The following is a 27500-nucleotide window of genomic DNA, read 5'->3' as shown; positions in this document are numbered from 1 at the left end:
TAATAAGTGGTATGTGTTTTCCTTAAATAAACTGCCAATAACATTTAATTGCAAATGAAAATACAGCTTCATCAATTTACTGTAATAATTTTTGCGCTGAAGAAGCTTCTCTGCAACTTTAGCTCCAGACTTCTTCTGTTTGTTTGACATTGTCATTACTGCCACACGTGGTGTAAAAGTGCATTGCAACTGAGTACTGCTGCGACCCATATGGGCTACAGCTGAGAAAGTTCAAGTTAAAGTACCACTGATAGTCACACACACACTAGGTGTAGTGAAATTACCTTCTGCATTTGACCCATCCACTTGTTCCACCCCCTGGGATGTGAGGGGAGCAGTGAGCAGCAGCGGTCGCCACGCTCGGGAATCATTTTGGGGATTTAACCCCCAATTCCAACCCTTGATGCTGAGTAATGTAATGAGATGTAATGGGTCCCATTTTTATAGTCTTTGGTATGACTCGGCCGGGGTTTGAACGCACGACCTACCTATCTCAGGGCGGACACTCTAACCACAAGGCCACTGAGCAGGCTTTTTACAGATATTTTTTGGCGACCCTCTGGGAGGCGCTTGCGGCCCCAAATTAGGCCCTGGTCCTATGGTTAAAGAACACTAATTGAAAACATATAATCCATTGATAGTCCAACTCTTAATACCACCGTGTTAGTATAAAAACATCATATATTGAGAATATCTAGAATGTACACTACCGTTCAAAAGTTTGGGGTCACCCAAACAATTTTGTGGAATAGCCTTCATTTCTAAGAACAAGAATAGACTGTCGAGTTTCAGATGAAAGTTCTCTTTTTCTGGCCATTTTGAGCGTTTAATTGACCCCACAAATGTGATGCTCCAGAAACTCAATCTGCTCAAAGGAAGGTCAGTTTTGTAGCTTCTGTAACGAGCTAAACTGTTTTCAGATGTGTGAATATGATTGCATAAGGGTTTTCTAATTATCAATTAGCCTTCTGAGCCAATGAGCAAACACATTGTACCATTAGAACACTGGAGTGATAGTTGCTGGAAATGGGCCTCTATACACTTATGTAGATATTGCACCAAAAAACAGACCTTTGCAGCTAGAATAGTCACTTACCACTTTAGCAATGTATAGAGTGTATTTCTTTAAAGTTAAGACTACTTTAAAGTTATCTTCATTGAAAAGTACAGTGATTTTTCCTTCAAAAATAAGGACATTTCAATGTGACCCCAAACTTTTGAACGGGAGTGTATTTCTAAAGTTATTGGATAATTTATGTTTTCATGAAAACCGAGGATGTAATTTCACTGAACTAAGCAAAAATGAATGCTTCCAACACTTCCACCTATAAATGGAGTGCTTTGATAACTATGTGCTTTGCTTAAACATGTGGTTTTACGAGCCAATACATCATTAAGAACTGACAAAAACATGAATAGTAGACTCCTCTGAAAGATTTTTCATGTCTTATTGGTGCTGTCATCTTGAAAAAATGGACATACCTTTTACATTTGTAGGGTATGATAATGACAGAAATTTTTTCTACTGATGTGCAAGAAGACTTTCTACAAGATTTGTCTTCTTCGGTTACGTAGATCTCATGTTAGTTTTATTGCAATATCGTGGGAAATAAAATCGTGTGACGTAATATCGACCGATAAATTCCCACGCCCTGGTTGGTACAAGTGTTAACATACAGTTAGTTTTAACGTATGGCGGTAAAGAAAAAAAATACTCACACTGAGTAGGAGGCACTTGTTCTCTTTGATGGCACCAAGGCAGCCCAGGAAGCCTGTTACCATGACGATGGCGCCGATGGCAATGACCATGTTGGCAGCTGACAGTGCAGGGAACGAGGGCGAGAAGGTGGCGAAGCTGCCCTGAGACACGGAGAGCCAGATGCCCACGCCGAGCAGCCCACAGCCACACAACTGCAAGGAAAGAGAAATTTGCATCAGTCTTTTCTTCCACCGCTCGCAAAGTTGGTCAACTATAGCGAAAAAAGTCCCAGGGCCCACCAGTCAATTTGTCTTACCGTCCGACAGTATTCATCCATCTTTAATAGGCAACACTAAAGAGTCGCAGAGTAATTACAACCATGTCAAACCAATACCAATTGAAAGAGATTAAAGATGATCCCTAGATGTCGGCTATGGTGATGTCGCATGCTGAAAGTGATTACCTTAAAAACCAGCAGCAAACAGGGATTTAATTACCGCCAACCTGCAAGAACTTGGCGCTGCGTATCAGCCCCGTTTAAAGGCCTACTGAAACCCACTACTACCGACCACGCAGTCTGATAGTTTATATATCTATGATGAAATCTTAACATTGCAACACATGCCAATACGGCCGGGTTAGATTAGTAAAGTGCAATTTTAAATTTCCCGCAAAATATCCTGCTGAAAACGTCTCGGTATGATGACGTTTGCACGTGACGTCACAGATTGTAGCGGACATTTTGGGACACAGTTGTGGCCAGCTATTAAGTCGTCTGTTTTCATCGCAAAATTCCACAGTATTCTGGGCATCTGTGTTGGTGAATCTTTTGCAATTTGTTTAATGAACAATGGAGATAGCAAAGAAGAAAGCTGTAGGTGGGAAGCGGTGTATTAGCGGCCGGCTGCAGCAACACAAACACGTAGCGGCTACGTTGTAGCCGGTGTTTCATTGTTTACTTTCCCGAACGATGACAGTCAAGCTTTACCATTGGCCTGTGGAGAACTGGGAGAACAGAGACTCTTACCAGGAGGACTTTGAGTTGGATACGCATGCTTGTGGAGCTGGGACAACAGAGACTCTTACTAGGAGGACTTTGAGTTGGATACGCGGTACCGTGAGTACGCAGCTTCCAAACATTTGATCGCTTGCCCGTACGTGCGTGCCGCTATGTGCATATCACGTACGTAACTTTGGGGAAATATATGTGCTTTGCGGAGGTGAACGGTACTTTGGGCTGTGGGATTGAGTGTGTTGTGCGGGTGTTTGAGTTGTATTGGTGGGTTATATGGACGAGAGGGGGGAGGTGTTTGTTATGTGGGATTAATTTGTGGCATATTAAATATAAGCCTGGTTGTGTTGTGGCTAATAGAGTATATATATGTCTTGTGTTTATTTACTGTTTTAGTCATTCCCAGCTGAATATCAGGTCCCACCTGCCTCTCACAGCATCTTCCCTATCTGAATCGCTTCCACTGCCCTCTAGTCCTTCACTCTCACTTTCCTCATCCACAAATCTTACATCCTCGCTCAAATTAATGGGGAAATCGTCGCTTTCTCGGTCCGAATCGCTCTCATTGCTGGTGGCCATGATTGTAAACAATGTGCAGGTGTGAGGAGCTCTACAACCTGTGACGTCACGCTACTTCCGGTACAGGCAAGTCTTTTTTATCAGCGAGCAAAAGTTGCGAACTTTATCGTCGATGTTCTCTACTAAATCCTTTCAGCAAAAATATGGCAATATCGCGAAATGATCAAGTATGACACATAGAATGGATCTGCTATCCCCGTTTAAATAAAAAAAATCTAATTTCAGTAGGCCTTTAACGTGCAGTTTATTTAAACACCATCTAGAGCAGTGTTTTTCAACCTTTTTTGAGCCAAGACATGTTTTTTTCATAGCAAAAATACAGAGGCACACCACCAGCAGAAAAAGTAAAAAAAAAAAAAAAAATGCACCAGGTCGTCGTGCCTTATTTTGAGTTTGTTGATGTTTGTTTTAATTCTTGTTTTGCGCTGTTATTTTGCTGGCCCTTCCTGTTTTGTTAGTGTTTTCCTGTAGCAGCTTCACAACTTCGTTTGAGTGCTATTGCCTACTACCTGCTTTGTGTTAGCAAGCAAGACTACCGTATATTACCAAATAAACGCCCTTGGGCAAATAACCGCCCATGTCCTAATAGCCGCCCGGGGTCTGACCCCATTTTGTGAATTAACCGCCTCTTCCTAATAACCGCCTATGTCCAAATAGCCGCCCGTGGGCTGTTATTTGCATAATTTAGATTAAAATGCTACTGGCGTTGCGTTTGCTGCAGTATTATTGTTTTGATGGTTTTATAGAGTACTTGGAACCATCATTTTATTTTTCCTGTATGCTGCTTTATTTAAGACTTGGAGTACTGTAGCCTTTATTTTATTTAAGTGACACTAATATTGTTCTGTTTTGATGGTGGGTTTTATACTTGAGTACTTGGTACCATAATTTTATTTTTCCCGGTAGGCTGCTTTATTTAAAAAGTGTATTTATTTTTAGTATTGGTATTCTATTTGACAATTGTTGCACTACTGCCATGTTGAGGCCTTGTTGATCTCTTGTCTTTTGATAGCCTACCTCATGTTGATCTCTTGTTTTTTGTTTGTATGTTTACAATAGCTTTTACATTTAAAGTTTTTTGTACAAAAAAAAAAATACTGAACAGTAACCATTGTAACCAAATAATGGCCTGGTGCAGGCTGGTGCAAAAATAATTAAAAGCCTTGAGCAAATAACCGCCTGCTTCTTTTAAACGCCTGTCTCCAAAATCGATTTTGTTAAATAAACGCCCGGGCTACTATTTGGTAATATACGGTATTTAAGTTGTGTGGATTCTATCCTTCTTTGTCGGGACATTGTTGATTGTCATGTCATGTACGGATGTACTTTGTGGACGTCGTCTCTGCTCCCCATGCTGTAAGTCTTTGCTGTCGTCCAGCATTCTGTTTTTGTTTACTCTGTAGCCAGTTCAGTTTTACTTTCGTTTTGCATAGCCATCCCTATGCTTCGTTGCCTTTTCCTTTCCCTTTTGTTCATTTTTAGTTTAAGCATTACATACCTTTTTATATGCACGCTGTCTCCCGCTGTGGTCCGCATATTGAGATCACAACAAACCATCCTCATCTCACCCGACACGTTCAGACTTTTACAAAGCAATTAACTACCTGTTGCCACCTACAAGGGTTGTACGGTATACCGGTATTAGTATAGTACCGCGATACTAATGACTAATTTTCGGTACGATACCGTCTATGAAACGTACCGGTCCCGCACCCCCACGTGCCCGCGTCGAAGTCACGTCGTAACATTGCTGGTTTACGGGCAGACGAGCATGTTCGGCGGCACACAATCACGGAGTACTTACAAGCAGACACAGTGTGTAGACAGAAAAGGGAGAATGGATGCATTTTGGCTTAAAAACTGACGATAAAGGTGAAGTTATAACACTGAAACGCCCTCAGGAAGAGGTGCTTTATAACATGGCTAGCTAGCTAGCGGCTAACATCCATCCGCCGTCGGCAGTGTTTTAGCTACTTCTAAATCACTAATCCTCACCTCCGTGGCGACAAATAAAGTATATTTCTTTCAAGTATCATCCCTGCAGGACGAGGAATAGCTAAACATGCTTCACTACACACCGTAGCTCACCTGCGTCAAAATGTAAACAAACGCCATTAGTGGATCGACATCTAACATCTACTGTAATCATATCAAGTACAGGCATGTATCTAGTCAATACTACTATGATTACGTCAATATTTTTTGGCATCACAACATCTTCTTTCGTTTTTAAAAATATATATTATGTTTATAAACTCAGGAAATATGTCCCTGGACACATGAGGACTTTGAATATGACCAATGTATGATCCTGTAACTACTTAGTATTGGATCGATACCCAAATGTGTGGTATCATCCAAAACTAATGTAAAGTATCAAACAACAGAAGAATAAGTGATTATTACATTTTAACAGAAGTGTAGATAGAACATGTTAAAACCGAAAATAAGCAGATATTAACAGTAAATGAACAAGTAGATTAATAATAAATGTTTACAGTTTTTCCCTCATAATATAGACAAAATAATAGAATGAGAAATGACACAAGATGTTTCTGCATACATCAGCAGACTAATTAGGAGCCTTTGTTTGTTTACTTACTACTAAAAAAGTGGTCTTGTATGTTCACTATTTTATTTAAGGACTTAACTGCAATAAGAGACATATGTTTAATGTACCCTACATTTTTTTTGTTATAATAAAGCCACTAATGCAATTTTTTTGTGGTCCCCTTTATTTAGAAAAGTACCGAAAAGTACCGAAATAATTGGTATCGTTACAACACTACCACCTACTGATATGGAGTCATGCATGGTTACCCTGCCGAACTCTGCACAGCACAGACACTGAGCTACGGCACATTATTTGCAAATTATAAATATTGACTTGCAAAAAATATTTTTTGGACCAGTTAGGTGAAGTTGCATAATTTCCCACGTCACAACAGGCAATATCTCACGGCACATTAGACACAGTGGTTGAAAAATACTGATCTAGAGGGAGCACTTCTCAAATGTGAAGTGAAGTGAATTATATTTATATAGCGCTTTTCTCTAGTGATTCAAAGCGCTTTACATAGAGAAACCCAATATCTAAGTTACATTTAAACCAGTGTGGGTGGCACTGGGGGCAGGTGGGTAAAGTGTCTTGCCCAAGGACACAACGGCAGTGACTAGGATGGCGGAAGCGGGAATCGAACCTGGAACCCTCAAGATGCTGGCACGGCCACTCTACCAACCGAGCTATGCCGCCAAATCCCACCCGGACATCACGCCGGGCCACACAGTGTGGTGTCAGCTCTGCTCGTAAAGCAAGAAAGATTTAAGACGAGGCTTTTGATTGACGTAGTGGAGCATCCCACCCACCGCCCATCCATGTAGAGGTCCATCTATCATGGAAAAGTGCCGCACAACGTATCCACCGCACTGTGATATATAGCCCAGGAGTTAAGTGGTGGCATATTTTTGTCCACGCCAAATGGAATGAAATACCCAGGGCCATCTCCAAATGAATAAAACAAAAATCTCAAATGAGGTAAAATATGGAAAAGGTGCCACGGTGCTTTCGTTTCACTCCCCTCCCCTTCCATTTTCATCTTTGCAACAGTGCTCGAACACACTTTGATTCCTGACAGCAATGTAAAGCCAAAGCCGCTGTGCACTCAGTCAAACAGACACTCACTGGCCATTTTATTAGGGCGCACCTGCACTGTCAAACCATTACAGGCACGTTATGATTGATACCGTGAAAGGAATTCATTACATACTTTTTCATATTGGGTTTGAGTGTTATATAGAACTCCCCTGTATCATACAGAGATAAGTTTTAATATTCTGTTGATTTTTTTTTACTTTTACTTGCCGTTGTACCAAGGACATCCAAAAAAAAAAAACATTAACAAAATGAATGAACGGCTTTAAATACATTTTTGCTATTCGAAGTTGAGTTTTAGAGTGTTTCTCTAAAATAAAGGTCAAAACTTCACTTTCAGTTTTTATGTAACGTCACGTGGGTTACTTTCTTGCAGTAGACACATCCGTGTATGGATCTTCATGTTTAGCACAACATGTACACTACCGTTCAAAAGTTTGGGGTCACATTGAAATGTCCTTATTTTTGAAGGAAGATAACTTTAAACTAGTCTTAACTTTAAAGAAATACACCCTATACGTGGTAAATGACTATTCTAGCTGCAAATGTCTGGTTTTTGGTGCAATATCTACATAGGTGTATAGAGGCCCATTTCCAGCAACTATCACTCCAGTGTTCTAATGGTACAATGTGTTTGCTCATTGGCTCAGAAGGCTAATTGATGATTAGAAAACCCTTGTGCAATCATGTTCACACATCTGAAAACAGTTTAGCTCGTTACAGAAGCTACAAAACCGACCTTCCTTTGAGCAGATTGAGTTTCTGGAGCATCACATTTGTGGGGTCAATTAAACGCTCAAAATGGCCAGAAAAAGAGAACTTTCATCTGAAACTCGACAGTCTATTCTTGTTCTTAGAAATGAAGGCTATTCCACAAAATTGTTTGGGTGACCCCAAACTTTTGAACGGTACTGTATGTTTCTATTTTTTATTTATTTTTTATTAATCATTTCAACAAAACAATACACATACACAACAACACCACACCAATGCAATTCCAACTCCAAAACCAAACCCGACCCAGCAACATCCAGAATAGCAATAAACAGAGCAATTGAGAGGACAAATAAACATGACACAAAACAACCCAAAAGCAGTCAAACAAAATTAATATTATCAACAACAGTATCAATATTAATAACAATTCCAACATAGCAGTGATTAGAAATCCCTCATTGACATTATCATTACAGCTACTTATAAAAAGTAGTGTTACAGTGGCTTACACTTGCAAGTTTGACAACACATTGTGTCTAATATTTTCCACAAAGATAAAATAAGTCATACTTTTTGTTCATCCTTGTGTGGTGTTCGGGTCTGTGGGACCCGTTTTCATTTTTTATTAAAAGAAAAATAATACAATTAATTAATTTTTTAAACTGAGACTCACTGACTGGCTCATTTTCTGTGAATAACATATATCAGAATACATATTTAATGACCACACACCATACACCCCCCCCTACACATTTCTATTACATATACAGTAAGATGTCCGGGTCCACTGGACCCAGGGCTAATAGAAGTGGGGAAATTGATGTTCTGTGTACCACACGCAGCCACTCACCCACCCACACACCTACACACACAGCAGGTAGGTACACAGAACATCAAAGGGTCAAATGTGCGAGAAAATGAGAGCAGACAGTGTTGACAAACAATGTTGCAACCTTGTGTGGGAACCGCAGGTGCAGAAACACAAAAGAAGAATCCCTGTGGGATGCAGAAACTGGCAGAGAAATTTTCCGTGCAATGTTCATATTGTTGTTACTCAGCCAGCGTTTGTGGGTCTGATGGACCCGTTGCATTTTGTGGCTTTTAATGCCTCACAATCAAACACTTTTATGTTAAAATACTGAACAGATGTTTATTGGGATAAGGTAAACATCAGTTCAGTATTTTAACATGAAAGTGTTAAAAAGTGCGTTCATCTCGTCTTCTCAAATAATTTTAAAACAGCTGATTTGTCAGCCGAAACTGTCAGCAGGTAAGAAACTTTTCTTACACACACAAACTTAGAATTATCTGAAAACAAGAATTTTGAACATAACAAATATGTTGCCTTAAAACTACTATGGTAAGTACAATTTCTCCAAAATGTTTCTAAAAGGCCCCCCAACTAAAGAAGGGGTCAGCCTGCATACATTTCCAAATGATAGAATTATGGGGAAAAGTATGGTCCTCTCCAGTCAAATTGACTGGTGCAAAATGGGAGGAACCAAGCGAGAGGAGTGTGACCTCAAAGAAGAAGGGTTTTGGTCATAGGTCTCAAGAACAAATGTGACCCCGAAAATCCGCAGCACCCTCAAGGGAAGAAAGACTGAGCAAAAACTTGTGTGAACACAGAGAAAGAAGAACAGACTGTGGTCAAAAACGAGAGAAAAAGAAAGGAAGCCGCTAGTATTCTATTTTGCGTCCTCTTCTACTGATGCTTTCCTCAATATCCTTGAGGGAAAGGCTGAAAAGAGCACGATGAACACAGGCTGCGGTGTTCATGGAAGAGCAGGGAGGTCCGGAAATGGTGACTATTTTTGTATCTCATTTTTGGTCAAAATGTTAACCATTTTAGTTTTGAAGTAACCTGCTCAGTGGCCTTGTGGTTAGAGTGTCCGCCCTGAGACTGCAAGGTCGAGTCATACCAACGACTATAAAAATGGCACCCATTGCCTCCCTGCTTGGCACTACAAGGGTTGCAATTGGGGGTTAAATCACCAAAATGATTCCCGCGCGCGGCCACCGCTGCTGCTCACTGCTCCCCTCACCTCCCAGGGGGTGAACATGGGAATGGGTCAAATGCAGAGGATAATTTCACCACACCTAGTGTGTTTGGGATTTTAACTTTAATCATGGACCAGGGCAGGGATATAAAGAAGCAATGAAGTGATCCAAAAAATACTTTTTCATGTCCACACTCTCTATGCGGGGAAATGGGCTCCAGTTCTGGACGTCACACCTAGACAAGGAGACATATTCAGTTCATGTCTAGTTCAGTTATGGGTTATGGTAAATGGGTTATACTTGTATAGCGCTTTTCTACCTTCAAGGTACTCAAAGCGCTTTGACACTATTTCCACATTCACCCATTCACTCACACATTCACACACTGATGGCGGGAGCTGCCATGCAAGGCCCTAACCACGACCCATCAGGAGCAAGGGTGAAGTGTCTTGCTCAAGGACACAACGGACGTGACGAGGTTGGTAGAGGGTGGGGATTGAACCAGGAAACCTCCCAACCGTGCCACGCCGTCCCTAGTTAGTTCTCATTACTCAAAAACTAATTGATATTATACATAAAGAGAACTTGTTAATTAAATTTTGGTCATATGGACGGTATGGGTCTGCTATGTGACGGAGTAAATGTTGTGCATTACTACACACCTCTGAATGTGAAAAATGAATTGTTTCCCACAGCAAAGTGTTTGTTTGCGTCTGTGGGAGTAACTCTATCTCATGAAACGCCTCTCAATGGCACACGGCAAATATCTGAAGGCTCTTCAAAAAACCTTCAAGCCATATCGCTGTTTTGCACAGTTACCTTTTCAGCTCAGTTCCGTCTAATATGCAAAGATGGCTTATTACTTCATATTCTTGCATTGGCTACGGTCTTGTTTGCTGTGCATGGATTTTTCTGCATCACTGCTTTCAAGGGTATTGGTTGAGGTGTGTGTGTGTGTGTGTGTGAGAGAGAGAGAGAGAGACATCTAACAAACTGTGAGAATGGCAGTTGTCTGGGTGGTTGGGAATGGGAAACTCTTTTGCTCTTTGTACAGCCTTGTTTATACAACCGAAGGAGAGAAAATGATCATTTAGAATTCCAGGAAATGGTCATGTGATATGGTCTATGCGGCACCACTAATAAACCCAATCACAGTTGAAAGTCCTCGGCAAGCCATGTCATATGGATGATGAGGGTTTGAGGACACAGGATCAGAAGGTCGTTAAAGAAGCCAAAGAGAGTGGATTTACGGCCTAAAGAGGGGAGCACAAGGAGGTTTAAGAGTCCAGGTGGGCAGGGATGCGGCGCAATCACTTCATTGTGTTTAATACCAGTGAGGAAAGCGCGTCCAAGCGTGTCGCCGTCTTAAGCGAATGGGAAGCCAGCCCGCCCCCCCCCCCCCCACTCAATCTGTCTAATCTCCACCCTTCTTTTACTACTACTACTACTATGACAGAGCTCTGTGCCAAAGCCATATGGGGTCCTTTCAGTATCTCTTGGGTCACCTGACCTTGGCGTGTTGGACTGAGCTGGCCTCAGGTCTTCTGAGCTCTTTATCTTCTTTCGATTGTCGGACGATCTGAACGCTTGTTTTGATGTCCCATCTGCAGAGAATGACACTCTGTTTACTGTGAGCTATGCACCGTCCATTTCTGTTACATCTTTTAGGGCGCACATGCTGCAGGGCTGGGACTGAGACGTGGGTTGACAGAGAGAAATTGGTCAATTAGCATGGTTTCACAGCACATAGAAGCAGCGCATTCATGGAGCAGTTTTTGCGACATTTAAAGGCCTACTGAAATGAATTTTGTTTTATTTAAACGGGGATAGCAGATCCATTCTATGTGTCATACTTGATCATTTCGCGATATTGCCATATTTTTGCTGAAAGGATTTAGTATAGAACAACGACGATAAAGTTCGCAACTTTTGGTCTCTGATAAAAAAAAGCCTTGCCCCTACCGGAAGTAGCGTGACGTAGTCAGTTGTTCACCTCCTCATATTTTCCTATTGTTTTCAACGCAGCCAGAGCGATTCGGACCGAGAAAACAACGATTACCCCATTAATTTGAGCGAGGATGAAAGATTCGTGGATGAGGAACGTTAGAGTGACGGACTAGAATGCAGTGAAAGACATATCTTTTTCGCTCTGACCGTAACCTAGGTACAAGCTGGCTCATTGGATTCCACACTCCCTCCTTTTTCTATTGTGGATCACGGATTTGTATTTTAAACCACCTCGGATACTATATCCTCTTGAAAATGGGAGTCGAGAACGCAAAATGGACATTCACAGTGACTTTTATCTCCACGACAATACATCGGCGAAGCTCTTTAGCTACTGAGCTAACGTGATAGCATCTGTCTCAAATGCAGATAGAAACAAAATAAATAAATCCCTGACTGGAAGGATAGAAATAAGATCAACAATACTATTAAACCATGGACATGTAACTACACGGTTAATAATTCTCAGCCTGGCAAAGCTTAACAATGCTGTTGCTAACGACGCTGAAGCTAACTTAGCAACTTAGCAACCGGACCTCACAGAGCTATGATAAAAACATTAGCGCTCCACCTACGCCAGCCAGCCCTCATCTGCTCATCAACACCCGTGCTCACCTGCGTTCCAGCGATCGACGGCGCGACGAAGGACTTCACCCGATCACAGATGCGGTTGGCGGCTAGCATCGGCTAGCGCGTCTGCTATCCAATTAAGTCCTCCTTGCTGTGTTGCTACAGCCAGCCGCTAATACACCGATCCCACCTACAACTTTCTTCTTTGCAATCTCCATTGTTCATTAAACAAATTGCAAAAGATTCACCAACACAGATGTCCAGAATACTGTGGAATTATGAAATGAAAACAGAGCTTTTTGTATTGGCCTCAATGGGGGAGCCATACCTCTGTTCTACTGGCTACGTCACGCGCATACGTCATATCCAAAGGAGTTTTCAACCGGAAGTTTAGCGGGAAATTTAAAATTGCACTTTATAAGTTATCCCGGCCGTATTGGCATGTGTTGCAATGTTAAGATTTCATCATTGATATATAAACTATCAGACTGCGTGGTCGGTAGTAGTGGGTTTCAGTAGGCCTTTAAACAAAATGATGCAAATATTCACGCTTTTTATACTTTTTTAAAGCTTCCGATCTATAAAACCCATTCAGTTAAAAACACCTTCACAGGGTGCAAGTGCGTCCTTTGGTAATTCGGAACTGGTGTAACTTTATTCTACAGTGCTACCTCAACTAATAATAATCTGACCGACCACATCCAACATGAGGTGGACGCGGGCAAATACTGCGGCATGGTCATGCTGGACCTTCAGAAGGCCTTTGACACCGTTAACCACGCTATACTGTTGGATAAGCTCAGAGCAATCGGATTTAACAAAACCTCATGGAGCTGGATGCAATCTTACTTGGAGGGGAGGGAGCAGGTGGTAGAGGTGAACGGCACCGTGTCCCCCCCCCTCTCGGTGAGCTGTGGAGTCCCCCAAGGCAGTATATTGGGACCTTTACTGTTCCTAATATACATAAACGACATGTCATCGGCATGCGACTGTGAATTGTTTTTGTTTGCGGATGACTCTGCCTTGTCCGGCAAGGACAAGTCACAGGGGGAGAAAATCCTCAGTGCTGAGCTCTGTAGAATTTGCACCTGGCTCGCTGACAACAAGCTATCCATACACTTGGGTAAAACAGAATCCATCCTGTTTGGGTCCCACATCAAACTTAGGAAAGTCAATGACTTCACCATAAAAGTGGGTGACATTGTTATCACCAGGAAAGATGAGGTCACCTACCTAGGTTCCATTCTAGAGGCTAACCTTTCCTGTGATAAAATGGCAACCAAGGTAATCAGAAAGGTTAACCAACGAACGAGATTTCTCTACAGAATTTCCTCTCTGGTCAACAAAAGCACCTTGAGGATTCTGGCGGGAACTCTCGTTCAACCCTTTTTCGATTACGCATGCACCTCCTGGCACCCTAGCACCTCCAAAACCCTCAAATCTAAACTCCAAACATCTCAGAACAAGCTAGTCAGGTTACTTCTAGACCTCCACCCCAGATCCCACCTCACTCCTACCTACTTCTCTAAAGTGGGCTGGCTCAAGGTGGAGGACAGAGTTAAACAACTTGCACTGAGCCTAGTCTATAAAATCCGCTACACCTCCCTGATACCGAAGTACATGTCAAACTACTTCCTTAACGTAAATGACCGCCATAACCACAACACCAGGGGGTGCTCCACTAACCACGTTAAACCCAGATTCCGAACTAACAAAGGTCTTAACTCATTCTCTTTCTATGCCACATCAATGTGGAATGCGCTCCCAACGGGTATAAAAGAAAGGGCATCTCTATCCTCCTTCAAAACCGCAATAAAAGTTCACCTCCAGGCAGCTACAACCCTAAACTAACACCCTCCCCGGATTGCTAATAATCAAATGTAAACAATCAAATGCAGATACTTTTTCTTTTTCTTATGCCTTCTGATCTCTCTCTCTCTCTCTCGCTCCCCCCCCCCCTCCACACCCCTGATTGTAAATAATGTAAATAATTCAATGTGATTATCTTATGTGATGACTGTATTATGATGATAGTATATATGATAGTATATATCTGTATCATGAATCAATTTAAGTGGACCCCGACTTAAACAAGTTGAAAAACGTATTCGGGTGTTACCATTTAGTGGTCAATTGTACGGAATATGTACTTCACTGTGCAACCTACTAATAAAAGTCTCAATCAATCAATCAATCAATCAAACTTACGAGTAATTTGAGAGTTGAGGTGTCTCTCAGCTGTTTGTAATGCTTTAAATTTGTCAGGTTCAAACACTGATGACATCTATTAAACAGACAAGAAGCAAGGAATCATGCAGAGACAGAGTTAAATTTGGCTCAATTGAGGAGAGACGTTTTTTGGGCTATACTCTAGTTACAGATCCAAACTACGCTCTAAAGTCCAGCCATTACTCGCGAAAATTGCGAGCATAATTTAAGTTATGAGCCACCAAGCTGCTCGATGGCGTAGCTACTGTCACAGTGAAAGCCGTAAGAGCCGCCCCTAAAGATCAAGTTTTACGGGTTAAATCATACTTGCCAACCTTGAGACCTCCGATACCGGGGGGTGGGGGCTGGGGGGGCGTGATCGGGGTGGGGCGGGGGCGTGGTTGGGGCGTGGTTAAGAGGGGAATATATTTAAGCTAGAATTCACCAACTCAAGTATTTCATACATATATATATATATATATATATATATATATATATATATATATATATATATATATATATGTATGAAATACTTGACTTTCAGTGAATTCTAGCTATATATATATATATATATATATATATATATATATATATATATATATATATATATATATATATATATATATATATATATATATTTATTTTATTATACATATAAATAAAATAAATACTTGAATTTCAGTGTTCTGGAGGCTATCCAGTAGATGGCAGTATTGTCCTGTTTAAGAGTGTCACAACATTGCTGTTTACGGCAGAAGAACTGCTTTACGGTAGACTAAACGTGACGGCTGTTGTTGTGTGTTGTTACCGCGCTGGGAGGATGTTAATGAAACTGCCTAACAATAAACCCACATAAGAAACCAAGAACTCGCCCTCGATCATTCTACAGTTATGATGTCATTGGGCAGGCAAGCTGTTTATATTGTGGGAAAGCGGACGTGAGAACAGGCTGTCCCCACTCAGGTCCGCATTGAGCTGGATGGGGCATGGCCTCCAGCTCCGGCTGAATACCGGGAGTTTGTCGGGAGAAAATTTCTGCCGGGAAGTTATCGGGAGAGGCGCTGAATACCGGGAGTCTCCTGCTAAAAACGGGAGGGTTGGCAAGTATGGGTTGAATTTTAATTAATTTCAATGGGCGGGGTTGTTTTAAGGTATAAGCATTCCGAGTTACGAGCTTGGTCGTGGAACGCGATGTGTTCAAATGTTGAGGTACCAAATTGCATTAGGGGCCTTATCTACCAAAGGTGTGCCCGTATTAAAACACGTGCAGAATTAATAGCAAGTACACGCAAGCTGAGAGGATTGTGTCTCTTAAATGTGCAAAATAAGGAGCGCAATCTATTTAGCGCGTTTGTCCTCATGAATATGCAGAATATATTCTGATCATCAGAACGCCCACAATACTGGGAGAACAACATGCAAATGTGATTATTTATCACATGCAGCGTGATCTATCAAGATTGAAACAGTTCTCTTGTCGCTGTTTTGTGTCTATATTTAATACGTCGGGAAAAAACGTGCAAACTGGCGGTTTCGCAGAAATGGCTGTCTTACATATATGGACTGTCAAAAATAAAAATATTAGATATTACATCTGTTCAGCAATATTATTTTATCATTTTATAGCTGCTGATTAAAAGGAATTCAACTGATGCACTTTGGTGTCTGCTGGCATTTTTTACTGACTGTATTTTCATATAGGAAATATTTTCTTTAATTTATCTCCTATATGAAAAAAAAAAGTATTGCAGTACACTCACAGTCGGTGCGAGCATCTTCCATGAGCGCACCTTCAACACGGTAAAAGTGGGTTCCCGCATTGTAAATGCATTGCAAAATGCTGAGAAAAAGTGGTAAATGCCGGCTGCATTAACAAAATGATAAGATGAATGTGTAGTAAATGAGCTGTTTCTAAGGTGAAAGCCGTGCAATACATGCAAAAACCTCATTTAAATAAGACGTTCTGCATCACTTTTAAATTCTACACACAGTTTTATCACTCGGCCACTAATAGTACACGCAATTTTATAGGTAGCACACGCGGTTTAGCGTGCGGTGATTGGATCTTAGTAGATCAAGCCCTATGTATGGATTTCATTGTAAAGGGGAAGTGTGCGTTTGGTTTTACTTGCACACTTGACCACGGTGAGGTGTGCAGGTAGATGAATATTTAACAAAAGACTAATTACAAAAAATATACAATAGTAACAGTTTCAGTCAGATGTTTACGTTGCATGATAATACAGTTTTTTTCCAATTGCTTACACACTAAATTTTAAATGTTCACACAGTTAAAGTCTACACACAGTGAGCAAAACCACTGTGCAGAGTTGCCTAATATTAGGCATCGACTCTGCTTTAGAGTTTTTGCGAAATATTCCACACAATGCTTCACACACACCTTCCCATCTTGCACATGTGATGTGGATGAGATACTACAGGGCCTGATCCAGCTAGACGGGCAGGTGATGATTAGAATCAGTAACTGAGGCTTCTGAGTACGTTCTTTCACAGAGTTGCTGTCGCCTAAGTCTGCACATGTAGCCTATACTCTATGGCATAGAGTCTATGCCATCATTTTTATTCATCTCCAGATTTTTTTTTCAAACCTTTTTATTTTTCTCAGATTTTAATTTGTACTGCATGCCATTGTCGACTACTGTGACATGTTATTTTACCTGACTGTGGCAAAAATACATATTTGCAGTTTGCAGCATCATTGTTGAGCACGTCTTTTAAAGATTACAGGATATTTTTACTTTCTCTTTTAGGTCCTTACGTGTAGGCCCACTTCAAAGTAAACAATGACGATTGCTGTGGAATTGCCAATTTATTTTGTGAAGTTACAGTAATCATTCATCACATGCTAAAAAGGTCGGGCAAAATGTCCCAAACATGTGATTTTTTATAGTAAAATAGGGTTTTTGTTATGTTATGTTGTGTTAAAATGTTATGTTGTGATGTTTTATTTTTTTATCATATTGTATATGTGTTGTGTCCGTCCTTTTTTTCTTTTCTCTATTTTTCTTTTACATTTTGATTTTAATGCCTTTTTTACATCATGCCAGGGGACTACAGATGAAAACCAGCCTTCTGACTGATTTTTTAACCATGTGTAGTCATGTGTTTTATGAAATTGCATTGTCCCCTTTGAAATAAACTAATCTAATTTCAATAAGACTAATCTTAACAGTCAGTGGAGAGAGAGAAAAAAAGGGTATATATATATATATATATATATATATATATATATATATATATATATATATACATATATATATATATATATATATATATATATATATATATATATATATATATATATATATATATATATATATATATATATGCATACATACATACACACACACACACACACCCACATACCCAAATACAGTGTTATGAAAAAAAATAAAACAAAGGATATACATATATGTATACCAACATACACACACACACATAAATGAATCCTCCACCCAAAAAGAGAACCAAAAAAAACCAAACCCATAGATAAAACCCAGACTAAGGTAATAATACAATTAAATTAAATTACTGTGCGCTGCTACTATACCTTGGAACGTATAATGTTTTGCAAGTAAACTGAGAATTTTAAGTTGATCAACGTGGTGCGCCTAAAATCTATATTGCGAAATTTAAAAGATTGATTATTTTATACGAAGTGGCTGGGGAGAGGGAAGTCTGGGCTTCCCTGCTTAGGCTGCTGCCCCCGTGACCCGACCTCGGATAAGTGGAAGAAGATGGATGGATGGATGGATGGATGGATGATTTTATTTTAATTTTATTATTTTCAAGCTTCACAATGAAGTTCCTTCAGTAACTGGGAGCTGAAGCATCTTAACTGTACGTTTTGAATTATACAGAGCAACTCTTGTCTTCCAGGTTCCGTTTAGGGAAAGCAATGTCACAACAACTCACATCTGTTTTGATGCGCCGATGTTCCAAAGTGGCCAAGAGTTTTGTTTTGTGCTGATAAATAAGCAGATTTTTTTTGGATTTTTTTTTTTTTAGCTGTTTTGCAAAGCAACATGGCTCATCTTGAATGAATTTCAGTTCAAAAAGCAAAGAAGAAGAGAGGCAAAAGGAGGTTTTTTTTTGTTTTCTTCTGAGTGGGCTGACTTGCGTGACCTTTTTATTGGCGCACGCCAATGCCTGCATGCCCCGAATGGAGCTCAATGTTTAAATGTCATTTGTGGGAGAAGTGACAAAAGGCAGAGAGGCGATGATATTAATGGCGCAAACGGGAGGACATGAGGCGTGACTCTTTCTCGCTGGATGAATGAGGCCCTGTTTTTTTGTGTCCTGTAACGAGCTTGAGGTGGCTGCAATAAACTGTGTGTGGCAACTGTGAAGCACATGTCCAACGGGGGGGAAGAATGAGGTCAAGGGGGTCAACCACTAGGTGGGGGGAAGAATGAACTGTACGGGAAAGTGAAACGTGTGTAAGTGGAAGACAGATTGGGCTAAGAGGGAACAAGGAAGAGGACAATTGAGGCTGACTCTTCATCCAAGTGGAGGGGGGGGTAATCAGACTGTGCATTAAAGGCCTACTGAAACCCACTACTACCGACCACGCAGTCTGATAGTTTATATATCAATGATGAAATCTTAACATTGCAACACATGCCAATACGGCCGGGTTAACTTATAAAGTGCAATTTTAAATTTCCCGGCAAACTTCCGGCTGAAAACGTTTCGATATGATGACGTTTGCGCGTGACGTCAACGGTTGACGCGGAAGTATTCGGAGCCCATTGAATCCAATACAAAAAGCTCTGTTCTCATCTCAAAATTCCACAGCATTCTGGACATCTGTGTTGGTGAATCTTTTGCAATTTGTTTAATGAACAATGGAGACTGCAAAGTAGAAAGTTGTAGGTGGGATCGGTGTATTAGCGGCGGACTACAGCAACACAACCAGGAGGACTTTGAGGATAGCAGACGCGCTAGCCGAACGACCTCACCTTGACTTCCTCCGTCTCCGGGCCGCCAATCGCATCGGTGATCGGGTGAAGTCCTTCGTCGTACCGTCGATCGCTGGAACGCAGGTGAGCACGGGTCGTGATTAGCAGATGAGAGCTGGCGTAGGTGCAGAGCTAATGTTTTTAGCATAGCTCTGTCGAGGTTCCGTAGCTAAGTTAGCTTCAATGGCGTCGTTAGCAACAACATTGCTAAGCTTCGCCAAGCTGGAAAGCATTAACCGTGTATTTACATGTCCAGAGTTTGGTAGTATTGTTGATCTTCTGTCTATCCTTCCAGTCAGGGACTTATTTGTTTTGTTTCTATATGCAGTAAAGCCCGATGCTATCACGTTAGCTCAGTAGCTAAAGAGCTTCGCCGATGTATTGTCGTGGAGATAAAAGTAACTGTGAATGTCCATTTCGCGTTCTCGACTCTCATTTTCAAGAGGATATAGTATCCGAGGTGGTTTAAAATACAAATCCGTGATCCACAATAGAAAAAGGAGAGAGTGTGGAATCCAATGAACCCTTGTACCTAAGTTACGGTCAGAGCGAAAAAAGATAAGTTCTGCACTACATGCTAGTCCTTCACTTTCACGTTCCTCATCCACGAATCTTTTATCCTCGCTCAAATTAATGGGGTAATCGTCGCTTTCTCGGTCCGAATATCTCTCGCTGCTGGTGTAAACAATAGGAAAACTTCCGGTAGGGGCAAGGCTTTTTTTTATCAGAGACCAAAAGTTGCGAACTTTATCGTCGTTGTTCTATACTAAATCCTTTCAGCAAAAATATGGCAATATCGCGAAATGATCAAGTATGACACATAGAATGGATCTGCTATTCCCGTTTAAATAAAAACATTTCATTTCAGTAGGCCTTTAAGTGCTGGGCGATATATTGAATATACTCGATATATCGTGGGTTTGTCTCTGTGCGATGTAGAAAATGACTATATTGTGAGTATTCGAGTATACGTTCTCACGCAGTTGCTTTTAGCTGCGGGCATTACACTGCAGGCGTTTCTCACTCTTTCTTGTCTCTCCTTCTCACAGAGAGATAAAACAAGCGCACCTTCTTACATACGTCACATACTGTCGCGCGTGCAACGTCATACGCCCTGGTCGAGCAGAGAGGTAGCGGCATGGGTAAAGTTAGCTGTGGCGAGTGGTAATACGAAAGACAGAAGGTACCAATCTGGTAACAAATGGAGGAGGAAGAATTAATTCCCAAGAAAAACAGTTCATCGTCTGGCGGTGGTTTGGCTTCAAACGGGAAGATGTTGAACAGACAACCGTAATATGTCAAGCGTTGCCACAAAAAGTAGTGGCACTACTAATTTGTAGCGTCATTTGACAAGTCACCCGCTAGAGAGTGAAGAGTGCTTGAAACTCTGCATGTCAACATCTCCGGCCGGTGCCACACCCACAAAATGCCGAAGCAACCAGCACTGACCCAATTGAGCCTGGCGTCTCCCAAAAGATAGTCAACAACAGAAGGAGATAACGTCCGCAGTAACCTACCACATAGCGAAGGACATACATTATTTGATTTTCTATTATGAAGCTAATTTTTATTATACAGTTTTTGATACATCTTGTGTGACATCATGCACAAAAGTGCACTTTATTTGTTTTAAACTATTAAGTGCACTTTAATTTAGTCTTGTTTTGATATGTCATCTTAAAGACATCATGCACAAAAGTGCACTGATAGCTTGTTTTAAAATGTCTCTGACAATCTTGCACTTTCTCTTTTGGAAATGACATGAATGTTTGTGCCACTGCTTAATAACTGTTTAATAAATACACTTTTGGTAAATTGACTTAGTTGTGATTTCCCTCTCTGCATTAGAGTTTAAAATGAGCATATATTAATGCAGTATGAACAAGAATGTTTTAATGTAGACACATAGAATCATCACACTGGTGTGATTATATGCATTAAGTGTTCATTCAAGGCTAAGGCAAAATATCGAGATATATATCGTGTATCGTGACATGGCCTAAAAATATCGAGATATTAATGAAAGGCCATATCGCCCAGCCCTACTTTGAACCCTGCAGTTTATAGTACGGTGTGGCTAATTTTACAGATTTTTCTTTGCTAACGGCCATAATGTTTTGAATTCAACAAATACTTTTCAACAGACACTTAAAAGGTGTGTTATTGTTTGGGCTATGGCGCCATCTTTTGGAAAAGTTAGCTCACTGCAGTTGCTGCCGGGTGAACGTCTACAGTATTTTCTTCTGTTTAGTGTTTTTAAACCGGAAATACAAGTGCCGTTCCGTCTTCTAGTTGTCCACAGCGTTTTCACTCGTATGGATTCTTCATTCATCACTCCAAGCGACGTTTGTAAGTTTTGCAATATAAGTAAAACTAATCATATTTACTAAACCATGAAGCTTGTAGAAGTCTTTTCATGCATTTTTGTACATGCTATCATAGTCTAATGAAAAACTAGTAGTCTGAAATTAAACTGCATCATACTCTTAGCAAAATTTTAACGTACATTTCATACACTTACATAAGCTGTTACTTTTGTCCTACGCTTTGAGCCCTGCGGTTTATAGTACTGTGCAGCTAATATATTGTGTATCGTGACATGGCTTGAAAATATTGTGATATTAATAAAAGGCCATATCGCCCAGCCCTATGTCTGTGTGTCACAAACTCTCCCAACACAAGATCCCACTTTTATCTACCCCCTAAGGGCGGGGGAATATGCGCATCAGTGCAGAGAGCCTTGACCTTTCTGCACTTTGAACACTCTGAGATGTTAGTCAGGGAGTATGTCCTGTCCAAAAGAGTGACAGCTTTTGTCAAATTACTGCTGTCGTCCAAGGGGGTGCCATTAAGAGTATAGGAGGCGAACTCTGTCGGGAGTGAGTGGCTCCGTTCCAAGTGTGTATATCGTGTGTGTGTGCAGTCTTGTACTTTATAGCTACCAGCAAATAACTCCAACGGAGACGCTATAGAAATAACAGGCTGCGATGGTCATTAGAAAGCACTTTGACCATTACAGCACAGTAAAAAATTAACACTGAAAAACGCTGAATGCTGGAGGGAGGGGCCTTTTAACACGTTTTAGACCAGCCTTTGCTGCATTTACCCAATCTTGTTAATGGATATTTTCTTCCGTGCTGCACAACATCTTTGGCCTATTTTACCCAGTATTGATTTTTGCACCAACATCAAGACAGAGTTTATTCACCTCAAATACATGTGTTGCATTCACATTAGCATATAAACAGAGTCGTGGCAGGAAGCGAGAAGGGAACACCAAGACGGAAAACGTAACAAAGATGTTAAAAGTACAAAATGGGATAAAAAAAAAAGATGAAAGGTGAAAAGACAGGCTAATAGTGTTGGTAGGTGGGAGAGGAGAGAGGGTCTTCTTTGAGGCATGCTGGGAAAGAAAATGGGTAATTTAAAGCGTACACTCTCAACGGGGAGTACTTACTGTCAGTAGAGACTACATTTTACAATCGGACCACCCACCTCCCTTAACATTGTATGTCCACCTACCGGTCCTATAGATCTTCAGTAAGAAGATACGCTATATTGCCAAAAGTATTTGGCCATCTGCCTTGACTCACATATGAACTTGAAGTGCCATCACATTCCTAACCCATAGGGTTCAATAAAATGTCGGTCCACATTTTGCAGCTATTACAGCTTCAGCTCTTCTGGGAAGGCTGTCCACAAGGTTGCGGAGTTTGTTTATAGGAATTTTCGACCATTCAGCGCATTGGTGAGGTCACACACTGATGTTGGTCGAGAAGGCCTGGCTCTCAGCCTCCGTTGTAATTCATCCCAAAGGTGTTCTATCGGGTTCAGGTCAGGACTCTGTGCAGGCCAGTCAAGTTCATCCACACCAGACTCTGTCATCCATGTCTTTATGGACCTTGCTTTGTGCACTGGTGCACGGTCATGTTGGAAGAGGAAGGGGCCCGCTCCAAACTGTTCCCACAAGGTTGGGAGCATGGAATTGTCCAAAATGTTTTGGTATCTTGGAGCATTCAAAGTTCCTTTCACTGGAACTAAGGGGCCAAGCTCAACTTCTGAAAAACAACACCACGCCATAATTCCCCTTCCACCAAATTTCACACGAGGCACAATGCAGTCCGAAATGTACCTCCAAACCTCCAAACCCAGACTCGTCCATCAGATTGCCAGATGGAAAAGCGTGATTCATCACTCCAGCGAACGCGTCTCCACTGCTCTAGAGTCCAGTGGCAACGTGCTTTACACCACTGCATCCCACGCTTTGCATTGGACTTGGTGATGTATGGCTCAGATGCCATGGAAACCCATTCCATGAAGCTCTCTGCGTACTGCACGTGGGCTAATTGGAAGGTTACATGAAGTTTGGAGCTCTGTAGAAACTGACTGTGCAGAAAGTCGGCGACCTCTTTGCACTATGCGCTTCAGCATGCGCTGACCGCTCTCTGTCAGTTTACGTGGCCTACCACTTGGTGACTGAGTTGCTGTTGTTCCATTTTCTTATAATAAAGCTGACAGTTGACTTTGGAACATTTAGGAGCGATGAAATTTCACGACCGGATTTGTTGCACAGGTGGCCTCCTACGCCAGTTCCACGCTGGAAATCACTGAGCTTCTGAGAGAAGCTCATTCTTTCACAAATGTTTGTAGAAACAGTCTCCATGCCTAAGTGCTTGATTTTATACACCTGTGGCAGGGCCAAGTGATTAGGACACCTGATTCTGATCATTTGGATGGGTGGTCAAATACTTTTAGCAATATAGTGTATGTTTCATTATTCATGCTCATACTAACTCATGTTCGCTTGATTAAAATGTTACTTTATATTTAATATTTGTTTTACTTGGTCATGCACAGTCTTAGGACTTGTTTAGCACACCATACTGAAACTAATGCATACTCAAGGTGGGTACCTTTCACATTTGAATCAATAATACCAATATGTTTGTGTGTGTTGTGTGTGTGGTAAAATAAATTAAAAAAAAATATTCTAAGCCTGGGCCCCTGAAGAGGGGGTTCAGACTGAGGCCAAGGGAAAAAAACCTCATAGCCATAGCACACATACACATGTGTGTAAGAGGGAAACATCAAAGAACACAAAGGACATTAAAGACATTAAAAGAGCAGAGCTGATGCAACCAGCTGTCACTCCAGCAGTGTCATTTCTACATACAGCTACAAAAGCAAAACAACAAAAACTAAAAATTGTTAACCAATAATATATATTGCGCACACACGATTGCACCATGCATAGACAAGCAACCAAACAAAAACATAATTTCAACACCCATATACACTGTGGTGGCCTCTGCGGTGTTCCACGCCATCGTCTGCTGACGTGGGGGGAGCATGGCCAGGGGCCGTATTTATCAAGCGTCTTAGAGTGCCATTTTACACTTAAGTCCTGAGAATTTGCGAAATGTAGTCCTACTTCCAAACTTAAGAATAAAAGCTATTTATCAGTGGGTAAAGTGAAGGGTGTTGCCCCGAGCATACATCGGCCCTGGAGAAGTGTCTCCCCTGCGCTCTTCGACTACGGTCTGGGAGCAGGAAGCAGGAAAGGTGCAACAAAAAGGAAACATTTATTTTTTATTCATTTCCAATATTGTTTGTTTGTTTTGTATTATTTGGAAGTTTATTGTCAAAATATACACACCCATTGTCCACTTAAATATTTCTAAGATATTTATTTATTCTTAGACAAGGGATTCCCTTCTGTGATTGGTCATTTCTATGGACACAGAAATGACGTCACCTAAAATTCCGTTTACGGCACATAGTATTGTCGTAATTCAGCTCTGAGTGTGACACTTAAGATTCAGTCCTACACTTCGCTGAAAGTGTGAGTAAGACGCTTGATAACTAACTTTTAAGTGCAGCTTTCAGCGAAGAATTTCTTTACTCATAAGTCAACTCTTAGCAGACTTCTTAGGAGTAATTCTAAGAAGCTTGATAAATACGGCCCCAGAGACAGGAGCAACAAAGCAACCAAGAGAGCCGACTCCACCCTCGGCCGCAGTAGTGTACAGACTACTTTATACCGTAAGTACTATAATTATTACGCACCAGTTGTTTGTAACATATTCTTTGAGCACCTTATTGTTCTTTATTTCTGAAATAAATTGTGTACAATTGGAGACTACGAAGTGAATAAATGTGTTAGCAATTGCTAAAAATCTATGAAGCTCAAATCAGTTCGATGAAGCATCGCTCTCATTCTGACAGAATAGGAGTTCATGATCCCAGACATACATCCACCATTTTTTTTTTACAAAGATATATACTGTAGGGATACAACAGTAGGCATACAAAGGCCTACTCATGATGCTTATTACCCTTTCCAATATTGATATACATCTTCAGAAATCCAATATTGATTCGACCCAAGTCGGCAAGAAATGCAGCATTCGATTAGAATAAAATTTCACCACCCCAGTCTGCCCTTGACTTGCTAGGGGCATCCCTGTCGTTCCTCTGTGAATAATGTAACGCAAATGTAAATTGTATAACAAGTGAATTATTCACAGGATCTGCACTGGTGGCTTAAGGAAACCGGTGCTTTCAGCCTCAGAATAAACACTGCATGAATTCAAAGAGACAGAGGCAGGGCGTGCCATATAAAAGCAATATCTGCCTGGTTAAAGTTTCATTCACTCACTGGGGTCTTGACAGAATCACACAACATGCTGCTTTCTATGAGCTTGTGCTCTTTACTCTATGGATAATTACATTTTTCATGTGGTCTAAGATCCTGGGAACCAGCCAGCATTTCGGTAAAATATACCGTATCCCTTTTCGCAAAACACAAATGTCCACGACAGAGGATGCTGGTTCTTACAGGAGCTCTTTTCATCTGTGCTCCGAAACAAAGCCTCTTTCACACCGCGGTACCTGCAGAATTGGTGTGTCTGCAAAAGTAAATCCCAATATTCTCTGTCTGTTTATTTCACACAGTACCCAGCAGAAGGGGGGACATTGTCGTAAAAGCATGCTTGTTTACACTTTGACAAAGAATCCTGATATCAGATAATTAGATGCATGGTGACATTCATGACAAATTCTGGTGTGATGTGAAAAATACTGGCAACAACAATTGCTTTCCACACATTAAGGCCCCGTTTACACTAAGCCGGATAAGGTTATCCAGGGTAAATCACACCTAACCTTATTCGTGTCCACACACAACAATGCCACCGTTTAAGACCCCCGCCCCCCTCCGTCCGCCGGCGCAACGCGACCTAATACGCATGCGCGGAAAGTGCGCACGTCATAGTCATCTCCAGTGTTGTTTTGTGTGCACGTTCTTAAATTTAACTTATCTGAACAATATCCAGTGTTGTGGTATTTCAATTAACTGGAATCCAGTGTGCTGTGGGGCCCTATTGTAGTGAATCACACCTGAGCCATCATAAATCAATCAAATCTTTATTAGACACCTAAATACACGTGATAAAGAACATTTTACATCAATCTGGTCAGGACACTCCTCACTCTTTTGGTGGCTTTATATACTGTGGACCTAGACGTTGAGTCCGCGACATACATGGCGGACAATAACTGATACAGTCTGCTTTTGCCAGTCCATATGCATTCGCTGTTTTCCAGAGTTTTCCCTGGACGGCCAGGTAATACGAAGCACACGCTACCTTTTTTTTTCACATCCACGGGAGCCCGCATTCTCGTTGACTCTCCTTCGACAAATGGACAAAGTTTTTCGCTAAGTAGAATCACAGCTGATTTTGAACATTGGAAAGTCTGAGAAGTGTTGTATCCCAAATAGCTGCAATTGCTTTCTCTTAAGGTATTCATGTGTGATTTCCACAAGCGTCTGTACATGTAGAAGAAGGAGAAACACGGGCATGTCTGGATGACTCGCCTTCATATTTCCAGTGGTTAGCTACGAAACCACTTTATTATGAAGCTTACTGTGACACGTTCTTTCTGACATCACTTCCTGTGTGGGGCACGGTCTTTCTGGCGTCACTTCCTCTCCGAACTCAGTTTGTAAACGATTAATGAGTCCATACAAAGCTAAGTGTCGGAGATTCAAGAAGTACACGGCACACTTAGCCC

At 41.2% G+C, this 27500-nt stretch overlaps 1 protein-coding gene across 3 annotated transcripts in view; it reads right to left on the bottom strand.

The window, feature by feature from the left end:
* tspan9a (tetraspanin 9a) overlaps positions 1-27500 on the bottom strand; it is a 580412-nt gene that overhangs the window by 67818 nt on the left and 485094 nt on the right. For all 3 annotated transcript variants that reach the window (XM_062035906.1, XM_062035907.1, XM_062035905.1), the window contains one exon: positions 1720-1911. In XM_062035906.1, coding sequence (XP_061891890.1) covers positions 1720-1911 — 192 coding nt within the window. The remainder of the gene's footprint in view (positions 1-1719; positions 1912-27500) is intronic.

The sequence above is a fragment of the Entelurus aequoreus genome, linkage group LG24, assembly GCF_033978785.1.
Source record: "Entelurus aequoreus isolate RoL-2023_Sb linkage group LG24, RoL_Eaeq_v1.1, whole genome shotgun sequence".
Taxonomy (NCBI): domain Eukaryota; kingdom Metazoa; phylum Chordata; class Actinopteri; order Syngnathiformes; family Syngnathidae; genus Entelurus; species Entelurus aequoreus.
This window is presented reverse-complemented; position numbering and strand designations above follow the sequence as displayed.